General features: G+C 36.4%; 1 protein-coding gene across 2 annotated transcripts in view; it reads right to left on the bottom strand.

The window, feature by feature from the left end:
• DDR2 (discoidin domain receptor tyrosine kinase 2) overlaps positions 1-19,733 on the bottom strand; it is a 226,853-nt gene that overhangs the window by 11,902 nt on the left and 195,218 nt on the right. For both annotated transcript variants that reach the window (XM_074221867.1, XM_074221868.1), the window contains exons 9-15: positions 17,698-17,941; positions 13,495-13,557; positions 12,506-12,636; positions 10,683-10,893; positions 8,061-8,284; positions 4,299-4,426; positions 1,164-1,355 (exon numbers count right to left, since the gene is read on the bottom strand). In XM_074221867.1, the coding sequence (XP_074077968.1) occupies positions 1,164-1,355; positions 4,299-4,426; positions 8,061-8,284; positions 10,683-10,893; positions 12,506-12,636; positions 13,495-13,557; positions 17,698-17,941 (1,193 nt within the window). The remainder of the gene's footprint in view (positions 1-1,163; positions 1,356-4,298; positions 4,427-8,060; positions 8,285-10,682; positions 10,894-12,505; positions 12,637-13,494; positions 13,558-17,697; positions 17,942-19,733) is intronic.

Raw genomic sequence — 19,733 nt, 5'->3', positions numbered from 1 at the left:
CTTGTGTATTGTGGAAGTCCTAGCTTCCTGGAAAACGGGTTAGTTATCCCTTCACACTTTATGGCATTCCTAACCCCCTTAATTATTAAACATCTGTCCCTCTTGAAACAACTTTGCACATTGAAGTTGACTGTTTTTGTATGCACTGCATTCTCCTCCTGCCCCCTGTCCCTCAGTAGCATGTGAGCTCCTCCACAGCAGTTCTCAATACTTATACTCATATACACACACACACCCTGTATGATGAAATATCACACACACACACACAAACACACAAAAACCTGCACATTCCATGAATAGCACAATACCTTACATAGAAATTTGTTGGATTTAATGGAATTGTGAGTATAGAGAGATGAATTTCTTTAATTATACAGAAAGTGTCTTGAGGATTGGGGGCAATATCTTGCATTTGGATGCCAACTTGTCAGGTATGTTGTAGATGAAATTCTTCCTGGTATTTTTTTGGATAAATAGATGCTGACATCCCTTTCAACTTTGGGACTTTGTTGTTTAGTATTGTTAACAACACTTAGCAAAGTGTTGGGGCTAAAGAATACTACATATTCAATTAAAACATTGAATTAAAGGATTAACCTAATTTTTTGATAATATAATGTTGGGGAATAAATCCTCAAAAGAAAAACAGATAAAGCATTGCTATTCTGTTTTAGAGATGGGCTTTTTTAATTTCAAGATGAAAACTGAGATGGAGGTCTAATAATAATAAACTTTCATATTTATATAGCTCTTTACAAATACAAACTCCCTGAGGGAAGAAACTGTTTCATTCTTTGTTGGTAGAGAGAAAGAAAAACCATTACCTTTGTAGGTCATCTACTCTTTCACTAATTCTTGGGAATTTTTTCCTTATGACAAGTCTAAAATAACTTCTTTGCTTTTTATCCACTACCTCTGGTCTGCCTGCTGGGGTCAAGAAGAACATGAATGATCCTCATTCCAATGGCAGCTTTTTAAGATAAAAATCATCTCTTCCTTAAAGTATCTCTTCTTCCCCAGAATATTCAACTGATGAGCTCAAGATAATGACAAGGTCTTCAGGACCCCTTCCCATCCCTCCTTTGAATATTATTAAGCTTATCAATATTCTTCCTAAAACATGGTGGCAGATGAATCTAATACAAAATGGGGAGCTCAATTACCTGACAGTTGGTGCATTACTGGAGGGAGGGCTGTGGGGCTCATGTCGGGAAAGGAATTGGTTGAGATCCCCATTCTCCATGTACTCAGTGATCATACATAGGGGGTCTTCTGCGATGCACACCGCTAACAGTCGGATGATGTTGGGGTCCTTTAGCCGAGACATGATCTTTATTTCCTTGAGAAAATCATTCCTTTGGAAAGACATAGACAAATATAGATAGATAGTCCATAAACAGACCAACACAAGTTCCCTGGAGTTGGAAGTCATCAAATCAGAGAAGTATTCCAGCAAAGACTCCTCCCACCTCCGCTTGCTCTTAATCTCTGACCGTGTTCTGTTTTGTAGCATAAGTATCAAATACCTGGAGGTTGCCTATTCTACTTTCTCTACAATATATGTTCTCATATTCTCCTATAATAATGCTGGCAAATTAAATTTGTAAACGGAATCCTATTTTAACTTATTCCTGATTTATGTATATTATAAAGTTATATATTCATATACTGAGTGTTTTAACAATTACAATCCAACCATTTAGATAATTAACAGGATAACCAGTTTCAAAGCAACCTTATCTCATAAAAGTATACTGTAATAACATACTGTTACTTCAAAAACTGCACTTAGGTGGTCTATAATAAAGAAATAGATCTGTACTGATAGAAGGACCTCTGGAAAACTCCAGCCTGAACATTTTAGGATTTATCCAAAGTTCAAGCCATGCAAATCCATTGAATGATGAAATAACCTTGCTCACTAATGACGTTTCCATCTGGTACTGACCACAGAAGCTTATATTGGACCCTAAGAATTGTTCAGAATTGAATGTTCTAAGATCCTTTTGTGGTACAGAAGAATCATCTATACAAGGGCAATTATGTTGGCACTTCCCTCTGTTCCCCCAGGTTGAGATGTCCTTCAGTCGGCTGTGAGCTTCTCCTATTCCCATAATTCTCTTAGGTCACCTAAAAGCTCAAATACTTCCAGAGGCTCAAAAACTTTGACAATTCAATCTTACTAAGTAGGATAGGACACACAAAAAAGGTGGATCACTTCTCAGTTCCCCAAATTTAACCACTAGAGGTTCAACATACTTTATATGTCCTAGTCTCTTCTCCTTTAAAAAAAAATCATGAGCTAAGATTCCAAATGTATGTTTTAGGATGAAGAACATGATCCTTCAGTGTGATTTGGAATGCTGTGCAATTCATTCAGCCTAATGAAGTCTCATAGGTAACCCTTTGAAATCATTCATAGCTTTTATCACCTCTTTCCTTCTCAAACTCTTAAGTGTGCCAAACCTAGGATGCCTCAGGAGCACAATGTCATGGTTCTTAGGGTTTATCATGTTATTTGAGACTAGAACAATAAACTTTCTCTCAGAGGTACTTGGATTCCTTACAACATAAATCAAAACAATACAAGGCAGTATTGTTGCCCAGATGTGTTGCTCTTGCAGAGAAAATAAGTCTCAGTGCTATAATGAGAAATCTCATTGTTAAGAGTGTGAAGTCAGAAACCATGATCTGCCCTAATCTTAACTCTTAAGTGACTTGTAGGACTTTCTGAAATGCTTTCAGAGAAAGACAACTAAACCATCTTAGTTTTAGTGGACACAGAAAGATAGGCAAAATGAGTATAATGTTGTGTTAAAATACACTGGACCTGTGCTTGAATATGATTTTGATACTTACTGGGTCTCTAATCTTAGAAAAATCCTTTAAAGTTTCCCAGCCTCCATTTATTCATCTATAAATTCGGGCATAATAAAATCAGAAATACTTATCTTACCAGATTGTTGTAAGGGGGCAAATGAGAAAGTGTATGTAATGTGATTCATACACCTTAATGTGTTACATAAATGTGAGATGTTGTTAAAGAAGAAAAAAAGAGAAGGGGGGGAAGAAGACACTGAAGGAAAGAAAGAGTTAACAGGATGAAAAGAAAGTAAAACAGAGGAGATTTGACTGGTTCTGATTGCAAAGTGTGTGTTTGCTCAAAGGAGGTTAGTAAATATTGGAGTTATGAGCTTCCTTCTCTCTCTCCTAGCCAAATTATTTACTTTATCCTCCCCTTGTGTTGGAACAAGGAAATGAACATGGAATAGTGCAAAGTAAAGGCACATTAGATTTCTCCATCAGATGAGGGATACTCCCTTGATGATAAGGATCCAGGAGTCAATGGCCCTGAGGACCACAGTGTCAACTAGCCTTGGGAGTGGATGTTAGACTAGAACAGGGAACATATTATGAATAGGTACTTACAAGAGATAGTGACCATGCTATCAGCCTGCCTGAGAAAACTGGAACCAGTCTAGAACAGTGACCAAACTATCAGTCATTCATTAGGGGACATAAAATTGAGGCAAGACACCAGTGACTAAGAATCAAGTCATCTCACAAAATGATGATGGCAGTGGCAACCAAAGGTGGGAGGAGTAAATGAATTCCTTTTAAGAAATGAAATTCCCAATAGATTCCACCCCCTCAACAAGATGTTCAGATCCCTTAAGTCTGGATGGAGTCATTATCTGGATTGAGAGTTTCAGAGATGGTACTAGATGAAAGGGAATGGCTGAAGAAAGAATGTTTTTGTTATTTTACTGTTATTATAATTGTTCTTTAATAAATGTATTGTTTTTAATGTTCAGTTTTTAGCTTCACTTTCTTTTAGAGAGAATAGGAAGCATGGCCTTTAAAGAGAAATGAGCCAAATTTCTGATGTTCCCAAAGAAGATCTAGGTGGAGATATGAGCCATGTGGCATATTAAGAGAAACAATCTCCCAAGATTGAAACTGGTCCATGTGAACTTATAGTGAAGATCCTGAACCAAAAGTAATATAGGGTATATTAGGTACACAGAAACAGAAAAAGTTGGTAGAAATGTCAGGAAATATGGAACTAATTAGAAAACAGACTAAGAAGGTAAACCACATTCAGGGTAAGGAAATAAATATACAAGTAAAGAGAGAAGATGAAGATTGTCCATTCATTCGTTAGCCATCATCATTCCCATGCATTAGGAAGATTCCAACCTTGCCCTCTTAAAAATTACTTGGGAATTTCTAGGAAATGTTCCTAGTTCAAAGACACAAATGCATGTAAAGAAAGATTCAAAATGTGGGTGACAGACCTGGCATTCTTGTTGGCATCTGCTCGGAGCATTTTCACAGCCACAAGGGCAGGTTGGTTGGTATTGACATCTAAGGCAAAATCTTTGTCCATGAATTTTTCCATGCCTTCCACTTCACAGAGGTGAACCTGTACAAAAATCATTGAGTTTCATTATCATTATTTGCTCTTTCAGTGTTCTTGGTGTTCTTTTACTAGAGATAAAACAACTGGGTCAGAGAATTAAGAACCAACTGGGCACTTTAGCTGTCCCTTCAGGAGATGAAAGGATAGAATGGGATAATATGATAACCCTCACGATCTATAACTTGCCCTACTGAGATAGCTTCCTAATTGGTATTCTTGCCTTAAATATATACTTACTTTAATCTATCTTCTATATAGCTAACAAAGTATGTTTCCTAAGCTACAGATAAAACCATGATATCTCTCCTACTCAATAAAAAAGCACATAAAAAATATAGAATATTTTCCCTCTTCATGTCATCTTAGAACCTTGGCATGTTCTTGCTAGCAAGAATTGAACTGGTTCTTCCTGACCCCAGCTATGAGAGCTGGGAACAATAGGTAGACATTGTAGAGAGGCAGATTTAGGTTGGTTGTTTTCCATAATAACAGGATCTTCCATTTGGATGGAACTCATTCATCATGTAGCCCAACCTATTCTGAAGTCCTTCCCTCAATGACATCATAGATAAGTAGTGACCAAGCTTCTACCTGAAAACATCAAGGGAGGCTTGTGTGTGATACTTTTCTCTTGTCCCATTGTGCTGTCCCTTTTCCCTTATGGTAGACCTAAGTTTGAATCTCTGCCATTTCATAAAATCAATGGATTTTGAATTGGAAAAGCTCATAGAGATAAAGCCTCTCATTTCACAAATGAGGAAGCTAAGGTTCCAAGAAATTAAATCACTTGCTCAAAATCACCCAAGTTAAAAAAAAAAAAAAAAACCACAGGCGGATTTCAAATCTAGGTTCTCTGAGCCCAAATCCCATGAACTTTTGGTCTCATCACTCATTGTTCCTACTTCTTCCCTCTAGGTTAAATATAATGAATGTGATAGTCCTCCAGATTTTACACAAAGACAGCAATCAGGTACTACATTAAATTTTCCTTGCCAGACTCTATCCCTAGTTCCTTCAAATGATGCTTTAATGTTGCTGTCTTCAGACTTCTCCCCATCCTAACCACTCTGTTCTAAACCTGAACCAACATTACTGTTCTTCCTTAAAATGTGATAACTCAGAACTGAGTCCAATAATCCAAAAGTAGCCAATTAATGGAGAGTACAAAAGAATGATCACATCCCTTATTATGAGCACCATTCTTCAAACCAAGAAGACTAGATTATCATTAGTCTTCCTTGGTGACCATATCATGATATTTATTATCATCCAGATATTAAGCTGTAAATCCACCAAAAGTTAGAAAAACCCCTAGTGGAGTCAGTGAGACATGACTGAAATGACTGAACAAAGAACATTTATCATTATTATATTCATCTTATTAGATCCTGCCTGTTTTTCTAGCTTCTAGAGATTTTGTATCTACATTCAGTAAACTAATATATGATTTAATTAATATATATTTAACTAATAAATAATAACTAATATTAATTAACATATATACATATATATGCATATAAAATTTATGTGACCCTGGGCAAGTCACTCTACCTCTGTCTGCCCCAGTTTTCTCTGCAAAGTGAAGATAATTAAATCATTCAACATTCAGGGTTTTATGAGATTAAAAGTGTAAAACAGCACAATGAAGGCTTTTATGAATTGGTCCTTTCTTCCCTTCCTTCTTTCCCTCTTTCTTTCCTCTCTCTCTCTCTCTCTCTCTCTCTCTCTCTCTCTCTCTCTCTCTCTCTCTCTCTCTCTTTCTTCATCTTCCTCCTCCTTCCTTCCTTCCAGTTTTATGATTTTATCACTCTATAACTATGATTAACTATATAACTATTAATTCTAACTATGATAAAATTATGACCACAACTCCTTATAAAGAGAAATTCAGTGTAATGCAGGTATATTTTGAGCCTTACCTAAGGGACCTTAGTTATTGGAATACCAAGGAGACATTGTTATGAAGCTCATCATAAAAGACACTATAGAATAGAACCTAGAGATAATACTCTCTTGTGTTGCTTCCAATAACAATATTTTGAAGATTGAGATGTATCAACGGAAATCAAGATTAGGAAGCTCTGTGCTTCCTTCAGTGGTCTCTACCAACCATCTACCTTGTGCCAGAGCGAAGGCATGGGGAATGAAATAGTCCTAGAATTGAATGGAAGTAGAATGGGTTAGATTGTCTTTGGAAAATTATATGATGCTTTTCATGATTCTAAACTTCTTCCTAAAAAGAAAAGTCTTTCATAGTGACAGTAATATTCTTCTGTGGTGGTGTAAGCCTAAGAAACATGCGATAGCAGTCTCCAAAGAATTCAAGTTTAGGATCACCCAAAGGGTAGTGGAGAGGCACAAATTTATTTCAACTTCGCCAAAAAAAAGAGTTTTGTAAGATAATATGAATGACTAAAAAAGAAGAAAGGTCAGTCCTCTGCAAACATTAAGGGATAACTGATGAATAGCTGATATGCTTAATTGGTATCCCCCCAATGTCACAAGATCTAAAGGAAGACTCCTGACATGTTGGGCAGAACCTTAGGGAAAGATTTATGAGAAGTCAAACATGAAAGCCCCACAGGATGAATGGCATGGATGGCTTATACTCTGCATTGCTGGGAGAAGTATTCAAGTCAGTGAAATCATGGATCCATTGAAATATCCAAATACAAAGTTCCAAAATAATTTCTTTTAGACTGAAGCACTGCATGTCAACAGGAGGTCTCCTGAGGAACTACTATTAATTGAAATAATTATACTTCATATTCTCAGAAGGATCCTGTTGCTAACATGCCTTAGAGTTCCTGTTATTCATGTCAATATGGTATCACTTCACAAATCATTACTTCCTCTCTTAGGCTGTTTTCTTTCGAGGATGCTAGTATGAGAGAATGAGTATGTATGTTTTTCACTGTTTTATATACAACTCTCTCATCCAGTAGAGTGCTTCTGGACAGCTCATAATGGATGATCACATCTCTATGCTCCCCACCCCTTCCATCTTCTACTTAAAAACAAGGTTGAGATTTTAGATTGTCTTTCAGTGCATCTGAAGCATTGATAATACTTCTCTTCAAAGAGAAAGCATGAGAGTGTGGCAAGAACAATAACATCAAGGAAGACAACTTGCAATTTCAGACCTGTATCATTCAATTGTTACATCCCTAATACTTTGTGCAGTGCCTGGAAACAGTAGAAGCTGATTGGGATCACTTAATCTTCCTGGACATCACTTACCTTACCCATAAAAATAAGGGTTTGAGCTAAATGATGTCTCAGATCTCTTGTGATTCTAACATTTTAGAACTCTTAGAAAAGGTCTGTTTAAAATAGTCATCATCTTTCTCTCTCATCATATTCAACCTAGTTCAACGTATACCATGGAAACGAAGTAAAGACTAACAGACTGCCTTCTGTGGGGGGGGGGGGAAGCGAGATTAGGGGAAAAATTGTAAAATTCAAAATAAATTAATTAATTAAATCAAAATAAAATAAAGTAAACTAAAACAGTCATCAACAAGCTTCCTCTTTGGTGTAAGGGGAAAGACGGAAAAGACCAGGCATTCAAGAGTAAACAATCAATAGGTATCAGTGAATACTAGAAAGTTGAGACATATCCAATAGATCAACTCACCTCTCCAAACTGGCCTTCTCCCAGCTTCTCCTTAAATGTTAAGAGTTTCCTGGGAAATTCTTCTACAGCCACATCTTTGCCAGACAGTAGGTCCATGGTCACTGCAGGTACTGAATAGGTGTTGCCTCCTGTTACACCTTGCAGGTTCACAATGTCAGCTTCTGCATAGTGGGGGACCCCCTCGGGGCCATTTGGTTGAACTGGCTTCACTACACTACTACATCCTGGGAAGATGAGAGATAAGGAGTTTGGTTCTTTGGAGTTTTCCAAAAGGGAGTCATTTGAGTTTAGAGTAGGGTAGACCCTTCAAATGTTAAATAGGTTATTGCAGCGTTATAACTTTTTAACATTTTGCCCCATTGATCAATAGTCATATAAAAAATGTTCTAATAGTAATTAGGGAAATAAAAATTAAAACAATTTTGAGGTACACCTCACAAATTCACTGTTGATTTTTAAAAATTGGTTTTTAAGATCATTTACAATTGGAACTTTTCTTACTTTATTTCAGTTTTTTTAATACTTAGTCCTACTCTCACAACCATACATTGCTACTGAAAGAACTATAACTTTAATTATTCAGACCTTTGTCAGCAAAGTGATGTCTCTGCTTTTTAATATACTATACAGATAAGCTATAGATTTCCTTCCAAGGAGGAAGTATCTTTTATCTTCATAGCTTCAGTCTCATCAGCAGTTATCTTTGAGTCCAAAAATATAAATTCTGACTCAATTTCCATCTTTTTCCCCCTCTATTTGCCAGGAAGTGAAGGGATCAGTTGTCAAGATCTAATTTTTTTTGTTTGTTCATTTGTTTGTTTTGATATTAAGCTGTATGATAGCTTTTACACTCTCCTCTTTCACCCTCATCAAGAGGCTTCCTAATTCCACTTAACTTTTCTGCTATCACAGTGTTATTATCTACATTGATATTGCTCCTGGCAACCTTAATTCCAGGTTTTGATTCATCCATCTTGGCATTTTATATGATGTATTCTGCATTTAGATTAATTAAATGAGGTAATAATATTCATCCTCATCATAATCATTTTCTCATCTTAAATTAATCAGTTGTTCCATGTCTGTTTCTAAGTATTACTTCTTGGTTCACATGTAGGCAAGTAAGATGAACTGGTATTCCCATCTCATTGAGAAATTGTCAAGTTTGGTTTTTTTTTGTAATCCATACAGAACAGCAGGTTACCTTGACAAAATTCTATTAGTCTCTGCCCTGCTTTAATTTGTACTTCAAAGTCAAGTTTATCTATTATTCCAATTCCTACTTTAGCTTTCCTATCTCTAATGATGAATATGACTTCTTTTTTTATTGTTATTTCTGGAAGATGGTGTCATTATTCATAGACTGACCGACACTGAGCTCTTCAGCATCCGTGTTTTGGGGCATAGCCGCATATTACTGTGATGTTGAATGGTTTGCCTTAGATTCAAACAGATATCATTTGGTCATTTTTGTAATGAGATCCCAATAATGCTTTTCTTATGCTCTTTTTGGCCATGAGGGCTACTCATTATTCATAAGGTATTTTGGCTCAGAGTAGCATATTTAGTGATCAGCTGAATTAAATGCATCCATTCTCATTCATTTAAGTTCACTGCTGTTGATGCTTAATTGTCAAGAGTTAGGATATTTCCTTTTTCTGGGGGAAATTTCTGTATAAGCAAAAGGGAAATATTTACTCTTGAATAATTTTCATTTATTTATATTATATATAATGCATATATAAAGAGAAATATATAATATGAATATATGTATGTGTTTGTATACATAAAATGTTATATGCACTAAAGATGTATATATCGCAAAAGACTTGCCCTCAGTGGTGCAGCAAAGGTGTGGTTTGAACCGAGGTCTTCCTGAATCTAAGTCCAGTACATGGACCTTTCTGAAATAGCTAAGTAGCACATTAGATAAAGTTCTAGGTCTGGAATCAGGAAGAGCTGAGTTCAAATCTATTTTTTATTTTATTTTTTATTTCATTTATTTTTTTTTAGATTTTTGCAAGGCAAATGGGGTTAAGTGGCTTGCCCAAGGCCACACAGCTAGGTAATGATTAAGTATCTGAGACTAGATTTGAACCCAGATACTCCTGACTCCAAGGCCTGTGCTTTATCCACTATGCCACCTAGCCGCCCCTGCTTAGTTCAAATCTAGACTCAGATGCAAGTTATTTCACCTCTGCCGCAGTTTCCTCAACTATAATATGAATATATATTATATACACATATATAATTAATAATAGCACCTAACTCACAGGGTATTTTTTAGTGAAAATCAAATGACATATTTGTAAAGAGTTTTTCAAATCTTAAAGTGGTCTATAAATACTAGTTATTATTATTTGGGTAAGGCAGGAGACATTCTTGGACTTTATGAAATCAGAGAAAAGTCATTATCTGACTCAGATCCCATAGCAATTAATGAACTCAACCTATTTTCTACTTTTTGTGGGCTTTAAAACCCACACATATATAAACATAAAAAATTCGTATATGTGGGTATGTATGTATATAAATAAATACCCACATATATAACTAGTCTAGGCTGCCATTCATTCCATTGGTTAAGACTGATATATTTCAACCCTCTTGCCCCATTCCAACCTGTCTCCTCATCTCCTGGAGCAAATTCGGGAAGTTTCCGAATGAGCCGGGAGGGTTCCTGGTAGTCAGGTCCAAGGGGGAAAATACGATCATAAGTGGAGTTGGACTCCTGTTCACTGGGAGATGAAGAATGATTGTTGTTGAACATGCTGGATTCACTAGGCAGGGAAAGACTAACAGTCATTTCATCATCCAGCATCCTCCGGGAAGCCTGCAAAATAAGAACATGCAAGAGGGCAGTACTAGGATGTCAGCAATGAAGAAACATCCTTTACTCCCACCTTTTCCCTCCCTGCTTCCTTCTCTCTCTCTTCCCTTCTCAAGTTTTCCCATTTAGATGAACAAGAACCTAAATAAGGTTTGAACCCTTCCTCCTCTATCTCATCATACTTCTCATGATCTAATTTATCTTATAGAATGTAAGCTTCTGGAGGACCATCTGTTATCTGAACTTTTCATTCTCAACATCTAGCACACTCCACCACCTTTCACATAGGAGGTGCTATAAAAATTCTGTTTATTTGAATGTTAACTTTACTGTAAATATTTGCTTTCTTCTTCCATCATTAAGCTCTATGATTGTGGAATGGTAGACTGCTATGGTGTGATTGTACAATGCAGGCTCTAGCAGAGCATGCTGTGCACAGTTAGTCATTAATGTTCATTGGATTACAATGACAAGTCCCAAAACCACTAAGCCCCTGATTTTGTAGGTGAAAAACTGAAACCTGGAAAGGTTGGGCACTTTCCAAAGTTCAATAAATAAGTTCAAAGTCTATCTCTAAATCTCATCCTAAGAGAACTTAACATTTCACCACAGTGGCTTAATTCTCATCTTCAGATTCATGGGATAGTTGAAATATAATGTATAGTCTCTGAAAACCTGAATTTTCATACTGCTATGGCAGGAAGGTGATAGCGAACCAATTTTCTATTGAAGGCAAGAGGAAATACTACTACTGTTGCTGCTATTTGTACTGCTGCCACTACTGCTACTACTATGACTACTACTACCATTACTACTACTACTACTACTACTACTACTACTACTACTACTACTACTACTACTACTACTACTACTACTAACACCACCATCGCTACCATCACTATTGCTGCTACTGCTGCTGTTCCTGTTCTGCTACAACTACCTGCTATTCATAGGGGACTTTCATCCATCAACTACAGAATGAGCAAATTAGGTAAACTTTAGCTGTGTGACTTTAAACTGATCCCTCCTCTTTTATGGTCCTCAATTTCCATCTGAAAATTGAGCAAGGCTAGCTAAATGATATATCTGAGTTACCTTCTAGCACTGACATTCTATATTTCTATGAATTGGGTTATAAACCAAGAGAGATTTTAAAATCCCTTTTCCTGAAGGTCTTTAGAAGTGGGAATAGTTGCGTAGGGAACAAACCTAACTCCATAATCTTTTATGATTCATTGAGTATCAGCTTCTTGGTATCTCTGTTCTGTGAATCTAACCATCTTTCTGATCAATTTGCAGATTCCTACTGATACAGTACCCTTGACAGGAAAATGGTAAGAGTATTGTGCTTGAAGATTCACAGTCTGTGTTCCAGTCCCAGTTCTGGCATTGATGCCATGTCTTGGTCTAAGTAACCTCACCCTTGTTTCCTCCCCTATTAAAAAATACTATTTATTCTATTTATCTAAGAGAAAGATCAAGTGAGATAAAATATGTAAAATTTCTATGTAAACATGACATTTGCCAGTCCTGCAGTATTCCAATTCCAAAGCAGCTGTATATCATGAAAAGGGAGAGAAAGATTTGTTTGAAATCCCATTGAGCTCTTTCTCACCTTCTCTAGCATTTTTTGCCAGAACTGCCTCCAGAGGATGATGACAATGATGGCCACAAGAATGAAGATGATGGCTACCAGGCAGCCAATTAAGATTCGGGTGTTGCTATCATCCACCTTGAGCATTGGATCTTTAGACAAAAGAGAAACAGAAGGATGTGATTACCTCATCAGAAGAGAATGGAGCACAGAATATACTGGATGATGGCCAAGGGCCATTCCAGCTATGAGATTTTCTGATTCTAGGAGCGGATTGGAGAAGAATATCTATCTTACAATGATTCCTGGGGCACCCATTTAAACATTGCTTTGTTCCTTGTCTTGTTTACCCTGCTGGATTCTTTGTTCAAAGTACAAGGTTTGTTTTAATTAGCTTTTAAGTTTTTAGCTACACCAGTCCTAGGATTAAGGATATTCCCACTATCAGCTTGCTAGATTTTTCCCTTCCATTTTGTGCTGGAATCAAGATGCATGAGATCTGTAGTTTCTGTTTTGTCTTTGATATAGAGCATTTACCAGCCAGGGTGACTTCTTGTCTAGTTCAGAAACAAGTAAGGAATCCAAAAGTCCCTCGTATGGTAAACCTGGTTACACATTTTCTCTGGATATTGGCATCACATAGAGGAAGTCTAAGGAAGTACCCTTTGCTCATTTTTTGTCATTACCTCTATTAACCTTTCTCTTACTCTGAGGTCTCATTATCACCTCACCTGGGAGTGGTCCTTCTCTTCTGTCTCAGATTTTTCAGCCTTTTAATGAATAGTTTTGGGGCAGGTGAGAGCCTCTCCAGATTCTCCCACACTTGATGTATTCCACAAATGGGCATTTAACCCCTGGTCTTTACAACTCTCCATTCATTTTTGAATTCTTTCTAGGTCCCTCAAAAGCATTTTACAATCAAACATCTGACAGGTACAAACCTCTGGTTTCCTACTCATTATCTTCCCTGATATTCTAATCTTAGGCTTGTGAATAAGAATTATACCTACCATAAGTGGTCGGTGCCACTGAGGAGGTGGGGAGGACTCCAGAGTTGTTGTACATTGCAGCATCTATGGTAAAAAAACGCAAGGTACAGCACAGGAAAAAAATAAGCATTTTATTGATAAGAAGTACAACATAGAACAATGAAAAGAATCCTGCCTTTGGAATCAAAAGGTCTGGGTTCAAATATCCCCCCTCTAATACTCATTACCTGCATAAACATCTACAGATCTAAGTTACTTCATTTGTAAAATGAAATGTTCAGATTAGATGACCTCTGGGATGACTTTCAATCTTATATTGACAACCAGATGGATAAACAATGGCATGTATTGGGCTAGCAGGAAGTCTGTATTTGACTGTAAAATGCTGGACTATGATTTGGCCAATGGGTGAGAGATGCAGGAGAACAAGAAGGGACCCAGAAAAGAATATGCCTTTCTACTATTTCATAGGACAGACATTTTGTCAGTATTTGACTTTGCAAATAGAGTGTTAGATTTGGAGTCAAGAAAACCTGAATTCAAATCCTGTCACAAATTGTTATAGGTCATGTGGCTGTGGGCAAGTCACTAAACTGTACTTAGTCTCAGTGATGTAATCTTTAAAATGATGTGTAATAATAGTGCCTACCTCAAAGTGTTGCGGTGTTGTGCTAATTCTTATTGTTGTTATTAAAGAAGAAAGTCTTCTATGAACAGGATGTGACTGATCCTAATTACATTGGTTCTTTTTCTAAGTGAAATTTTAATAGTGCATGGGTTTAGAGAAAACCCCAAATTTAAGGTACCAGGTTGTTAAATGATGACTACATTTTTCCAAGTGAAATATCTTATTAAAGAAGACAGAGATGAAACATATGTGTTTTACCATATAAACAATTTCACTTGATTGATATTCTTTTCCCCTATTCTATCCATTCTGATTTTCCATTCCTTTTAATATCATATTTTATTTTATTTTTAGGGTTTTTTGTTTATTTGCAAGGCAATGGGGTTAAGTCAGTTGTACAAGATCACCTAGCTAAGTAATTATTGTCTGAGGTCAAATTTGAACTCAGGTCCTCCTGACTCCACTCTATCTACTCTATCCACTGTACCACCTAGCTACCTTTAATATTATATTTTAAAGAAAAACAGGAGCTGATGGTCTCTTCAGTCCACAGGATGTGGAAAGGGAAAATACCATCTAAATTTTGGAAAAGGAAAAACTGGAAGGACAGTAGAATCTGGAACTATAGGTCAGGGAATCTTGGAAAAATTCTAAAGCTTGTCTTAAAGGAAAGACTACTGAACTATCTAGAAAAAAAAATGTTGCTTACAAGGAGTCCACATGGTGCCATCAAGAACAGGTCATGCAATGTTAACCTCCTTTACTTTTTATGATCAAGTTTTTATTTACTTTGTTAATACATTAGGGAAATTCTGTGGGTATAATTCACCTAATTTTAGCAAAGCATTTAATAACATCTATTTCCTGTTATTATTGTAGAAAAGATGATTTGATTTTGGTACAATTAGGAAAATTAAGATTTGATTGAAGAACTGAACTCAAAAAGTTGTCTTTAATGACTCAGTGACATTTTGGCAGTGGTCTCTAGTAAAAGATCCCAAATAACTGTGCTTGACCCCCTTCTGCTAAAGCAATTTAGAGGCAGCTAGGTGGCACAGTGGATTGAGCACTGGTCCTGGAGCACTTGGCCTCCAGTTCAAATCTGGCCTCAGACACTTAATAATTACCTAGCTGTGTGGCCTTGGGCAAGCCGCTTAACCCCATTGCCTTACAAAAAAAAAAAAAAAAAGAGTAAAGCAATTTTAATTCTAAATGACTAGGATAATGAAAGATGATTTGTTGGTTAAATTTGCATATGACTCAAAACTATGCTCAATATTTAATTTAATTTAGCCTTTCTCTTCCTCTGAGACCTTTGCTTGACAATCTTTGGGGAACAGAGTGGTGCAGTGGATAAAGCACTGGGCGTGGAGCCAGGAAGACCCATTTTCCTGAGTTCAAATATGGCCTCAGACCTTAACTGTGGCTCTGGGCAAGTCACAAACCCTGTTTGCTTCAGTTTCCTCATCTGTAAAATGAACTTGAAAAGGAAATGGCAAAATCAATATCTCTATCAAGAAAATTCCCAGAGCGGTCATGAAGTATAAGATTCAACTAAAATGACTAAACCAAGAACAAATCACCGCATTTATAGGTTAAGAATGTTAATTCTTCATTGATTTACTTTTATTGATTTATTATACTCTTTAGTCACTTATTTGTCAGATATATCCACTGTCATTCTCTACTTTCCATCCCTCTATCCACTTATCAGAAAGTTTAATAGATTAAAATGGCAGTAAGACATTTAGAAGCTCTTATATAGTAATTCATACCAAAAAATTCTGAGATTTTCATCAAAAGTTCAGTATGAATTCAGAATTTGATATGGTAGCCAAAAAAGTTCATCTTAGGCTACACTGAGAAATATAGAATTACTTGGAAGGTGACAATCTTGCTATCCATACTCAAATCTAATCAGATCACATTTGAACACTACATTTTGGTAAAGACTTTGATAATTAAAGACACTCATAAGATGGCAGCCAAGATGGAAAAGGACCTAAAGATTATGTTGAATATAATTCCTAAGGACTCATGATGAAAAATTCTATCCTCCTCCATAGAAAGGATGAAGTCTGAGTGTAGTTTGAAGCACATTTTTCATTTTATTTTTCTTCCTTTTTTTGTAACATGGCTAGTTTGGAAATACATTTTGCATGATTTCACATGTATAACTGATATCATCTTGCATGCCTTCTTAGTCCATAAGGAGGGACTAGAAGGAGGGAGAGAATTTGGAACTTAAAATTTTTTAAAGTAAACGTTAAAAATAAAAAAATGCAAACAAAATATTTAGCAAAAGAAATAAAAATATAATAAAAACATGAAAAGGGGGAGAGTGTATAAAATCAAAATTAGTTAAAGAAAGTAGGTGCATTTTGTCTGGAGAAGAGAAGGCCTAGCGGAAACATGATAGCTGTCTTCAAGTATTCAAAGAACTATGGAGAAGATATTGAACATTTTGCCTGAGCTCAGATAGCAGCATTTAGAGCAGAGTACCAATTGCCAAAAAGATTCAGCTTTGACCTAAGGAAAAGTTTACTCATTATTAGAGTGAGTTAAAAAGTGGGAGATGCTATCATAGGGAGTATCAATGGAAATATTTGCACAAAGGCTGAATAGCTATAAGTTGGGTATTTTTGTACAGTAGATTCTGATTTGGTTGGATGATTATTTTCTGTGGGACCTCTGCCAATCACCTGCCCTAGCTCTATAGATATACTTGGCCTCCAAATCTAAATCATTTTCAGTCTGTCCTATTCCTTCCAATGACTGAGCCCTAGTCATTATACTTCTTTTTTTCTTACCTAAATCCCTAAGGACTTTTCTTTGATGGCCCAGTTCACTGTCACTCCTTCTTACTCTTAACTCTTAAAGTCCATTTTGTAATATAGTATATATCTTAGTTTAGAAGGAGAAGCATAGGAATTACTTTGCTTCCATTTTTTTATATCCATGAAATAGAGCATTAGACATAGTAGGTATTTAATAATTGATGAATTTAATGTCCTGAGTTCCCCACTAGATTACATGCAATGATCAAATCTCATATTTTTTTAATTTTTAGTCCCTAGTCATAGACAGTACTCAATAAATGATTATTGCTGTTGTTGATGATGACAGAAAAAAGCATAAACTTAGAGATCTGCTGAAACGTCAATTTTTCAATTTTCAGTGTGAACATTAGAAATTACCATATGCTACAAATCAAGGCTTGGTTTATTGTTTTGTTGATCTTGAAATTTAAGATTAAGTGAAGGAGAAATCCAAATTAAATGTAAAAGTATATCATGCCTACATTTTCCCCTGTTGAGCTGTTAGTTAAACCTTTATAAGAATACAGTTGCATAGATAGATTCTCTATGCCTATTCTTCATTGCTTCACCTATGTTACATCCTCTCTGGCCACATGCTAGTAGAACATAATATTCTGTCATTCCTACCTTCCCATTCCCTCTTTCCATTGATCAGAAGCAGTCTCTTTCCAAGACATCAGTCAGCTAGGAGCTCCTATTTCCTGTGATGTGCCCTTCCTTTGTTTTTACCACCCTCTTCCCTCAGATATGACCCTATCCCCTTCTTCACATGGTTACCTGACTGAAAGGTGATTTCACTGAACATCATCCAGGTATCAGCAAAGTGAAACTGGCACTTGATGGCACTGGCCATTCGGTGAAGGAGAGGCACAGTGACAAATCGGGCACTGGGGTTGACATCATCAAGGACCAGAAAGAAGGAGACGGCATTGGACTCCCATTCATTGGATTCTGAACGAAAATAACACTGAACTTCCTTAAAGATCTTTACCCCCTTAGCAAACATGTTGTTGCAGTGGACCTGTCAAGAAGAAAGAGGCAGAACCATGAGTAAGTATGATAGCTACAACTTACACCAGAAGACTTGGGAAAATGATGCCTTCCTATCACCCCACAGCACTAAGATTATTCCCCCAATGCGAAATCCACGTGATCATGGTCCATTTTATCTTCCTATTTCTCCCTTGCAGGATCCCCAAAGGTAATCCTGTTTACCACATCTTGGGGTCCACTGAAGAAGAGACTAGAGCTTACCCAAAGTAGAGGAATGGGGTAATATGTCAACTCCTTTCCAAGGAATGCCTCAAATCATCCCACTACACTTGAGAATACTTGCCTAAAAGAACTGGGTTTATTGAGATTCCACTCTACTTTCCCTTTTCTCCAATTGAAATGCCATAACAATCATCCCATTTCATTAATATTTTCCTATAAAATAATATGTATTTTAAATAACCAACAAAATGACAAGGAATTCCATTGAAAGGATGCTCAAATTTTCTCTTCTTCCTTTTTTTCCCCACCTCACTTAAAAATGAATATTGAGAATAAATTACATCTCTGAAGTCACAGGTAAACTGAGTTTTAGATCAAGAGAAGGGAAAGTCTCATTTCAATCATTCTTAAACATTTCATTAGTCAATGGAAAAATATTAAAAACTAGTGATTTAAGCATCAACTCATTTACCCCACTTTACTGGCAGAACTACATCCTGATCCTGAGTAAAAAAGTTTCTATGACTTTCCTTTTGAGGTCCTTTCTGGTTTTTATCAGCTATCCATCCACATTTGGAATTAACTGTCACAACTGACCTAAAGGCTCAAACATATAGTTAGAGAACATATAGTAGAGAATGGAGAATAATGATCACTATCAGCTACATAACTTTCATATATTAGGAAATCATTTAAAGTCATTCAAGGACATTTAATTTTTGTCTGCATCATCTTCCTCACTGCTGTAACTATTTTTAGAATTCTTCTGAGCACTGTCAGGCTATTGAGAAGTTAAAAGGAAGGACTGAAGCTGTTCCTCCAAATGTAGTAACTATGATTCCAAACAGGTGAGTTGCTGGCCTGTTCACTCACTGAGACTATAGTCCTCATCTTCACCTTAGCTGCTTTCACCTTTCATAAATCTCATAAATCTTACATCTCTTTCCCTTCTGGTTGGAAAACTATAATTCCATCACTACTAACAATCCCAGTGGTTAGAGAACCAACTGCCCTATTGTTCTAATCATCATTTCTAGGATTTCTTTGACCATAGTTCCCCTTCCCTCCCATCACTCCCCTAAATGTGATATTTCCTCCATTAGGATGTAAGCCCCTCAAGGGAAGAGACCAGCATGCTTTTGTATATTCGTATTTTGGCACATAAAACATTGTTTTCCATAAAGAGTGTGAGCCTTAAACATACTTTTCTTTCCTTCAGTCATCCATCCATCCACCATCCATCCAACCATGCATTCAAAATTCACAGTTTGAATTGGAAGTGACTTAGTTGATCATTCCCAATGGAACCTCAAATTGGTCTACATGGTATAATGACATTAACACAATATTTTATCTTTTATTTTCTAGATAGGGAGTATTCAAGTCAGGATCTGGACCTACTTCCTCTGAATGATGCTGCCTCCAAATCTTTGAACTCTCTTCAAATCTTTCAACAGTGAATATACATGGCCAGTGATTAATAAACCTTTGTCAAATGAATGGATGATATGCAGTTTAAAATTCCTTTACTTTCTATTTTGTCAGAAGAAAACCAACTGATTGATTTCTGTCTGCCAGACAACCTTAGTGTCACTAAC

This window comes from Macrotis lagotis, chromosome 2 (assembly GCF_037893015.1).
Source record: "Macrotis lagotis isolate mMagLag1 chromosome 2, bilby.v1.9.chrom.fasta, whole genome shotgun sequence".
In the NCBI taxonomy this organism is placed as follows: domain Eukaryota; kingdom Metazoa; phylum Chordata; class Mammalia; order Peramelemorphia; family Peramelidae; genus Macrotis; species Macrotis lagotis.
This window is presented reverse-complemented; position numbering and strand designations above follow the sequence as displayed.